This window comes from Papaver somniferum, chromosome 9 (assembly GCF_003573695.1).
Source record: "Papaver somniferum cultivar HN1 chromosome 9, ASM357369v1, whole genome shotgun sequence".
Lineage (NCBI taxonomy): Eukaryota > Viridiplantae > Streptophyta > Magnoliopsida > Ranunculales > Papaveraceae > Papaver > Papaver somniferum.
This window is the reverse complement of record NC_039366.1, coordinates 59,116,526-59,126,456: the sequence shown is the minus strand read 5'-3', so window position 1 is coordinate 59,126,456 and position 9,931 is coordinate 59,116,526. Positions and strand designations below refer to the sequence as shown.

Genomic DNA, 9,931 nt, shown 5'->3' with positions numbered 1-9,931 from the left:
TCAGCAGAAATTTGCTTGGGCTTCTTGTGAGGATTTTTGCGAACTTCTTCCTCAATCAAACTAGACGAGAAGCTGGTGGAGTAAGTTTGGTTCAAGTTGCGCTCACCTGCACCACAAATGTGCTCAGGGTTATAAGACTTGACCTGAAGAGGTTCATACAAAATATAAACAATTCAACCAAAACACAATATGATGCAAAAAACATCATGTGTAAACCAAAGTTACACATACTATAACAAAACATAACATATACTAAGCATTAGATGACAGAACACGGAAAACCTACCTGAAACATTTCGTTCCTTTCATCGATAGAAGTTGCATGGAATTTCCAGCCGCATTTTTCATCTGCACACTTCGTCGTGAACCTAGAACGCTCATAGTGAGTTACAATCATTTGGAAACCAGTGCGAAGACGATACTTGGTGAAAGCAACCCTGACTTGCGTAACTCCTACAACAAACACATGACCAATTTCACCAAGAACCCTGGGTCAACCATCCGATAACAAAGGTTTCGCAGGCTTTCTTTTATCTTCCAAATACATTGCAACAGTAAGATTGTGGCTGGACGAAGACGTACTACTAGACCCATTAGAAATAGAAGAATCTGCCCTAGAGCTGGAGGAAGAGGCCACACGAGGAACATTTTGCAAGAAAATATCAACACTGGTCTTCTGTTTACTATTTGTGATGGATATAAGAGCTTGCAACGAAAAATCACAGTCAAGCGGAAAATCTTTCCCACTTTCTCGGAAGAAGAAAGTAATACCAATTGGAGTAAATTGCTTCCATTCCCTGCAAACTTGTTCCTTAAACACTTCAAGTTTGATATCAGTATTAACACGCAGGGTAATAAAATCTGAAGAGTAGCGAACAACAGCAATGCAACTAACATGATCCATGACAACCTGAAAAATATCAAACACGCAATAACAATATCACAATTTTAAAACGAACGCAATTCACTCGGGAGCGTTGCCCCCTCGTGAGAAGTATATTCTATGCGGCAAGCTAAATATGAGTAAAAGATACAGATGATACAACTATTTACACATAAACCTGTTACAGGACATATATATGTAACTTCAACTTACACATGCTTAAAATACAACATGATATATATGTGTAAACTAAAATTACACATGCTACAACTAAAAAACATCTGCTTCTTCCTCACACATGCTTAAAATACAAACAGGATATATATGTGTAAACTAAAATTACACATGCTGCAACTAAAAAACATCTGCACCTTCCTTACACATGCTTAAAAATACAACATGATATATATGTGTAACCTAAAGTTACACATACTGTAACAAAAAAAAACAACAACATGTCTAACAAATCAAATTGAAGTTGTTCTACTGAAACAAAATTGTTTCTTCATACTCCTCTCAGTATCAACAAAAATTAACAGATCGGACATGCAAGAAGAACAAATAATTCAAAATTTTTTTTGAAAACAGATCTGAAATCAAAAACAAAATAAAATTCTTACCTAGATTGATTGTTTTCTTACTTCTGAAACAATGTTCTTACTATTCCTCTTCTCGGTATCAACCAAACCTGTGTAAGCATCAACAAAAACATACTCAGTATCAAAACCAAATAAAAAAGTGAAAAAACTAGATCGCAATTCCCTTGTAACAATCAAAATCAATTGAATTGAAAACTAGATCGAAATCACAATTCGTACCTACGTTGATTTCTCTATTCCAAACTGTCTTCTTCTTCTTCTCAGACTCAATAAAATCGAAACAAAAAAAATCCAAAAATCAGTAGAAGATAGAAATCAAACAATCAATCAGAAAAAGTAATGAATCAAACCTATTCGATACAAACAGAAGATAAAACTGATACAAACCTATTTGTTGTTCTTCAATACATCGTCTCAAACTCGTCAGATCTGAAATCCACTGAATAACATCAATAAATTGAGAAAAAGCAACAATGAATCCTTGTTCTTCGTCTCCTCTTCAACACAACAACAGACTAACGAACTCTTGTTCTTCAATGCAACAATTTCGTGTGAAGAAAAAATCTAATTCTGTTTCTGAAGAAAAAATCAACGAGAGCAGAGAGAATAGAGAGCTGAAAACTAATTTGATTTGATTTTCTGTTTCTGTTACCGTATAAAACAACTTTAAATACTGGAGGGTAATTATGGTATTTTCACTTTTATTAAAAATCCTGATGACGTCAGCAATCCGTGAAAATTCAAAACCAGACCCCCCCAAAAAAAAAACTGGGCCTAGAAATATCAAAAATGGAAAGTGTGGAGTTGATAGTGGAGGATCCATTTAGTGGGACTTGTATATGTTGAACCCATATAATAGGGGGTTCTAGTATTTTTCACTTTATATATTAGAAAACAATTGGTAAGTTGCGGCATCAAAAGATAATCGTCAAACTGCAGTTACAACTGCTATAACCGCAAGTGCTGAGAAAACAACGAAGATTGTGATGTTCAGCCAGAGAATAGCTCCTTGTTTCAGTGGTTTAAAGGTCAAATTGTAGAATAAAACAGGCAACATGAAGTCGAGAGGCATGAAACCTAATGCTCCCACCAATGCAATAATGTCTTCAAAGAAAGGAAGTGTGGCTGCAACTATCACAGAGAATACCACAGCTAACGATCGAGAAATAAGCCTTGGTATTACATTTCGTGGAGAGAGTGCAGGGCATTTAGGGTCTGAAAATTGACGTTCCAGCAACTCGTTCGTGGGTTGCAAGTATATCTGTCGTTGAGAAAATTTATTATTATCATCGAGCAAAAGAAAAAAAAGTAATACTACCTCTATTTCTAAAAAAAAATGATACTTTCACTTTCTCATTTTAGCTTAAAAATAGGTCAAATTAAAAAATTGAAAGTAACATTTTTTCAGAAACGGAAGGAATAATAATTATAAGCACGCAAAATTTATCATTATCTTTTTATGGTGTTAATAATTATTATCTGTAATTTATCATTTTCCACCAGAAATGATAGTTAATAATCTTATTAATAATGTTCAGGGTGTCTCTTACCCTAGAAGAAAATTAAATTCGGGGTGTCTCTTAATAATTAGAGTCAGTTAGTCTGTCTTGGTTTTACCTTCTGTTATAAAAAAATTAAAAAAATAACCAAAAAGAAAATGCTAGTGTTCTTACCAATGTAGTTAATATCGGATATCGGTTCATCTCGGCCGGGACCGATACACTGGTACGATTTTATATCGGGGATATTATCGTTGAAATATCTGTTCTAGATTTAGAAACTATAATTTTATATTAAACATTTCTCCACACATTTTCGGATAAGATATAATAGATAACATCAATTTTATCAAAAAGCAAAAGAGTAACTTTAGTAGACTTGCTTCGAGAGCTACATGCACCTCTACTACCACCTGGAAGACTTTCTTCGCGAAAATTACCCTTAAACTTTATAGAAAACGACCAATACCGTCTCATATCAGCAAATGTAGGAAAATTTCGTATCGACCGATACGGCCGATATTCGACCGATATTATCGGGCGAATATCGTATCCCCGATATCCTTCTTATCATATCGTTCTGGACCGATATCCGAAATATCCCCGATATATCGGCCGATACGGCCGATATTGACTACACTGGTTCTTACCACACTAAGTGCAGAAAGTTGCACAAGTACAAGGGCATTGGTCAACAAAAGGAACCATCCTGGAACCAAAGCATTGCCACTCTCATTCATGAAGTTATTAATGATAATTCCGCCTGCGTTATTACCGAATGCCCAATAACCTGAAATGGCGACGCCAAAGAACGTAACGCTCACTACAGTGTAACAGATTGATAATCCTTTGAACATTTTTCCCTTCACAGGAGGCGCTAACGTTGCCTGGAAATTTCAACTGGAGGGTTCAGAACAGGGTAATACACATAACCGAAACTAACCATCCAAAAACGGTAACGCAAACCTGAATTTCAGGAATAATTCCATTCCCAAAGGTGGTGGCAATAATGGCAACGGCGTTAAAAATACTAAACACCTTATCGACAGGATCACCCTTTATCGTGTAGTCCTTTGGTGGTGCATTTGAAGAATTCCCTATTATAACACAACAACGAGGATTTATAAGTTTCTTATACATAATCTCAATTAAGAACTACTAGTAAAGGCGTTTGGTCACTTACCTACGTAAATAGAACCAGCTATTGCGCAAGTGCTGTAAGCAAGGCAGAGTAGCAAAGAAATGAGGTTGATGTGCCTCAAAGAATGAAAAGATGGGATTTGAGCCAATATCAGAAGTAGACCTCCAAATATTATGAGAAAGTGGTATAGTTTCATACTCCTATTTTCTGGATTTAATACCAAGTAAATTGTCTGCAGATAAGAATATAAAAAGATGCTAAAATCAAAACTCATGACAAGATCTCTCTGTTTCTCTACCTCCTCCTCCTCCTCCTCCTCAAGCTACTTTTCTGTTATTGCAAGTTTAAACAGTATATACGTACCCTGAACATATCAGCATACGCAGAAAGAACCGATCAGAAATAAAATATACAGAAAGATGTAGATCCATGACAATTATATATCATTGGACATGTGGGATGCATGTAATTGTCTGACCGAGCGAAAAATAAAATAATCAAACAACATGTCTGCAAGTATAAGAACTCGACTATGTCTTTCGATATGTCCAAACGCGCACTCGATACAGAAAGAAACAAACCTACCCAGCTAATTAAATTAATCATTTTGATTTTATTTTTTTTCCATTTTAATCGGTCAGAGATAAAGGATATACTTTAGTCGCATTGGATCGATTGTTCAAAAATATTAGGAGTTAGTGCTGAGCTATCTCTAAATGATCTAGTACATGACCAGACAAAAAAAATGCAAGGTGTTTGAGAGTCGCAATTGAGTTTAGATTAAATGTTTTTGATGGAAGATTTAGATTAATCGACAAAAGGCATTATTTCGTCATCGACTTCCAAAAGTAAACTTTCATCACATTATTACAATTATTAGGTACTCCTAAATCCTAATTTATTACATCAGCCCATTATTATTTATATTAAGCATTACCTTCTCGTGATGCATATTAATAACAAATCCATGTGACTTTTTAATGGCTATCTTTAATAACTCACTGTCACTCTTAACTCATCCATTGCGTTCAATAAACACAAATGAGTAGAGTTTGTATCTGTCACAATCAAATCATAAAAGAAAAAGAAAAAAATTGCTTTCTCACTTTTCTAAAAACATATCCGAATTTCCATTGTGTGTTTTTGGTTGAATTAATGGGTACAAATTACAAATATTGAATTTAATTATGTTGTTGGAGGGTTTTTTTTGTATCCGGAAGACATTATTTATAGTATCCATTTATACTTACAAATCATATTAGAAAGGGTTCAAATAATTGCCTAAAAGAACCTTAACTGAGCGTTAAAATCAGAAGAAGACATTACCCCATGAATAAAAATATCGACGAACCCAACCACAAAAATAATAAAGTTAAGACAACTAAAAAAATGAACTCTGAAATCATTTTCTTATGGTCTGGAGTTTCCATATCGTATCAGGGCAGTACTCAAATCAAGGTTCTACGTAAAGTAAGACTTGAGCAAAATTAACCAACCCCACGCAGACTAATTTTATTGGATTGTAAAATAGACTCGTACATAGTTGGATTGGATGTGGGTGCAATCTTAGAAATATGATAGATTTTAGATTGGATGCGATTATCGGCTTAGAAATCCATTAGATACCCATACACACTTTAGGTTATGGGAATTTAAGTCACTTTACTTCAGTTTAGAATGTTACATACGTATACACGGGTGTGCTTGGGTATGCATTTACTCCATCAGTCCAAGATATATAAGCGGGGAAGAGATTTTTTCTTAGGTGAAATTCTAATTTGTAGGTGGTTTTTTCTGAATATATCCATATTTATAATGCATGGATACCACAATTAACTTAATGTTTCTAGTATTGTGCATATAACATATAACAAAGGGTAAAACAAGAAAATAGATGAGTTAAAAGCAAATTTGGAATTTGACTAACCAAAATTGAAATGTGTCCTAGTATACGAAATGGAAAGCAATGGTTACTGAAATTGGGAAGCCAAAATTCAAAATTTTGGTCAAAAAATCGGTGATTGAAATTCCCAAAATCGACGATTGGATTCTAAAAAATAGAGAAGAATTATATTGTAATTTGATGTAGATAACCTGATTAAAATCTTATGTTAGGTATCAGATTTTTCGTAGCCGTTGTGCTTCTTTTATGGTGGAAATGTTTCACAATTCATGGGGTGGTGGAGGTGTTTAACGAAAAAGAAATACAGAGAAAAACGAAAGAACAATTTTTTTATTAGGAAGTCAAGTTATAGCGGTACCCTTTGGTGCATACAATTGTGATAAAGAAATAAGCGAAGGTAATTTCGTAAAAAAAGGCTATCATGATACAAAAATCCATCTTTTCTTTGTATTATTTATATTTATTCATTGAAATGACTCAATTGACCTTGACTATATAACTATTCTAACCAATCTTCTGTTCACCCCGACCCCATTATTTTCAGTTTCAGGAGAGAGAAACCAGATCTCACCTGAAACCAAAAAAATAAATTAAAAAAAAAACTGAAATCTATATCACTTTCAAAATCAGTTGCAGAAGCAAATCCAAAAATTGAAAAATCAAACTATAGATCTATAAAAACTGAATAACATAAAAACGGTAACAGAAGAACACAAATTCGAGTCTGAGAAGATGAGAGGAAAAGGGAAAGATACAGATGATGGAATAAGAGGTAAGTTTTCTTCGATATTTGATGATCTCCATTGATTTCTTATTGATCTAGTTTCATTCTTTTTTGAAATCAATGATATCTAGGGTTTCTATGTTATTCTGTTAACGAATATTTTGTTGTTTTTGCTTTGCAATCTATAATTCTCTAGCGTTTTTGTGCTATTATGTTGACGAATCCTTTGTTGTTTTTGCAATCGATGATTTCTAGGGTTTCTGTACTAGTCTGTTAAAGAAAAAATTCTAAGGTCTAGTAATACAGTGATTATAATATGTGAATATGTTTTTAATAGTTGATGTAAATGCTGGTGATGGTTGCACTAATTTTGTTGGTGGTTTTAGTGATTGTGGTGGTGGTTGTGGCTTGATTCAGGTAGCATAATTTTGTGTGTGCTTTCAATTGATTTGAATGATAGTATCGATGAACCCAACAACAACTGTATACTTAAAAAAGTTAAGACGACTAAAAAAATGAACTCTGAAATCATTTTTTATGGTTTGGGGGTCCCCATATCATATCGGGGAGGTACCCAAATAAAGGTTTCATGTAAAGTAAGATTGAGCAAATTAACCAACCCCACCCAGACTAATTTTATTTGATTGGAAAATAGACTCGCACATAATTGGATTGGATGTGGGTGCACTCTTAGAAATCCAATAGATTTTAGATTGGATGCGATTATCGGCTTAGAAATCAATTAGATACCCACAAACAGTTTAGATTGGGAACCTAAGGAACTTTACTTTAGAATGTTAAATACGTATACATGGGTGTGCTTGGGTATGCATTTACTCCATCAGTCCAAAATATATAAGCGGGAAGAGATTTTTGCTCAGGCGAAATTCTAATTTGTAGGTGATTTTTTCCGAATATATCCATATTTATGATGCATGGATATCACCACGGTTGATGTTTCTAGTATTGTGCATATAACATATTATAAAGGGTAAAACAAGAAAATAGATGAGTTAAAAGCAAATTTGGAATTTGACTAACCAAAATTCAAATGTGTCGTAGTATACGAAATGGAAAGCAATGGTTACTGAAATTGGTTAACCAAAATTCAAAATTTTTGTCAAAAAATCGGTGATTGAAATTCCTAAACGATTGAAATTCTAAAAAATAGAGAAGAATTTGATTGTAGCTTGATGCATATAACCTGATTAAAATCTTATGTTAGGTATCAGATTTTTCGTAGTCGCTATGCTTCTTTCATGGTGAAAAGTTTCACAATTCATGGGGTGGTGGAGGTGTTTTAACGAAAAAGATATATAGAGAAAAACGAAAGAACTGTGTTTCTTATTAGGAAGTCAAGTTACAGAGGTACCCTTTGGTACATAAGTTGTGATAAAGAAATAAGCGAGGGTAGTTCCGTAAAAAAAGGGCGTTCATGGTACATAAATCCATCTTTTCTTTGTATTAGTTATATTTATTCACTGAAATGACTCAATTGACCCAGACTATATAAGTGTTCTAACCCATGTTCTCTTCACCCCGACCCCATTATTTTTAGTTTCAGGAGAGAGAAACCAGATCTCACCTGAAACCCCAAAAAAAAAAAACTGAAATCTATATCACTTTCATAATCGGTTCCAGAAACGGATCCAAAAATTGAAAAAATCAAACTACCGATCTATAAAAACTGAATAACAGAACAATGGTAACAAAAGAACACAAATTCGAGTCTGCGAAGATGAGAGGAAAAGGGAAAGATACATGTGATGGAATAAGAGGTAAGTTTTCTTCGATATTTGATGATGTCTACTGATTTCTTATTGATCTAGTGTCGTTATTTTTGAAATCAATGATTTCTAGGATTTCTATGCTATTCTGTTAACGAATATTTTGTTGTTTTTGCTTTGCAATCTATGATTCTCTAGGGTTTATGTGCTATTTGTTGACGAATTATTTGTTGTTTTTGCAATCGATGATTTCTAAGGTTTCTGTCCTAGTCTTTTAAGGAAAAAAATTCTAAGGTCTAGTATTACAGTGATTATAATCAGTAAATATGTTTTTAATAGTTGTTGTAAATGTTGGTGATGGTTGCATTAATTTTGTTGGTGGTTGTAGTGATTGTGGTGGTGATTGTGTGTTGATTCAGGTAGCATGATTTTGTGTGTGCTTTCAATTTATTTGAATGATGGTAATAATATTTTTATATGGATTGAATGATGCTTTTGAAGAAGGTCTAGGAGATGTGAGTTCAATTACTGAAGTTTCAGTTATTTATGAAAACAAATGTGAATGATAGATTATAGAATAGCTTGTATAATCTGATGCTACAGATGGCAATAATAAGATTTAGTGTTATGAAATTATTAAAGAAATCTGATCTTACTGATGCTTTTGCATGTGTAAAATGGTGTTACAGATGCCAAAATAGCTTGTGTAATCTGAAGTTATACATTAATATGCATTTTTTAAGTAAAGTTACACACCTGATTACAACACGATTCATGTCGTGTACTTAGAAGATATACATCCTTTGTAACCGGATTTTGATTTTGAAATCAAAGTTGCATATTTGATAAGTAAACAACATATTGATCATGCTATTTTGTTGTGTGGTGTGAACAATGATAATTAAGACATCCGTTCAATGTGATCTTGGATTTGGTGAAAGAGATAAAGCCACTAAGGTTGAAGAGAGAAAACGTATCTCAAAAAAGCACCTTATGGAAAGTTAGTCCTCCTGCTGCGTTGGAATGCACATAATGTTGAAGTTACTCAAAATAAAGAAAAAATATTAATACAAACAAGCATCGGGTTGTATAGATAATTAAAATGCTTTGATCGTGATGGTCGATCAGGTTCCCAATTTCTTCAAATTTGGAGATAAGTTCATAGAGTCTACACCAGAAAAGTATGCTTCCATACTACGCATGCAGAGGATTGAAGGTAGAAGTGATCAACAAGTGTTATCAAAGTTTAAAGTAAATAAAATAGATGACGATGTATTATACAACAAGTATTTTTATGATATTAGAAATACACCGCATGCAACGACAGTGGATAATAAGTCAATTGTAGAAGCGATAAAACAAGTGATGAAGAAAACAAACCAAACAAAGTTGATGATGAACAACTAGTATGTTTGATAGGTTCTATCTTTGTTGTGTCATGTTTTTTGGCAACAA

General features: G+C 33.5%; 1 protein-coding gene across 1 annotated transcript; it reads right to left on the bottom strand.

Moving 5' to 3' along the window:
• Positions 1 to 2,410: 2,410 nt before the first annotated feature.
• Positions 2,411 to 4,811, bottom strand: LOC113308310 (GABA transporter 1-like). Its single transcript, XM_026556788.1, has 4 exons — positions 4,165 to 4,811; positions 3,948 to 4,078; positions 3,632 to 3,868; positions 2,411 to 2,743 (listed from the first exon to the last, which is right to left on the bottom strand). Exons 1-4 carry the CDS (start codon positions 4,394 to 4,396, stop codon positions 2,411 to 2,413), a joined length of 933 nt encoding a protein of 310 aa, XP_026412573.1. The 5' UTR covers positions 4,397 to 4,811.
• Between the last annotated feature and the right edge of the window lie 5,120 nt (positions 4,812 to 9,931).

Coding starts and splice junctions, on each gene's coding strand:
- LOC113308310 (XM_026556788.1), bottom strand. CDS start 4,396: ATGAGTTTTGATTTTAGCATCTTTTTATATTCTTATCTGCAGACAATT. Junction 4,079..4,164: donor AGCTGGTTCTATTTACGTAG/GTAAGTGACCAA, acceptor GTGTTATAATAG/GGAATTCTTCAAATGCACCA. Junction 2,744..3,631: donor AACTTTCTGCACTTAGTGTG/GTAAGAACCAGT, acceptor TCTCAACGACAG/ATATACTTGCAACCCACGAA.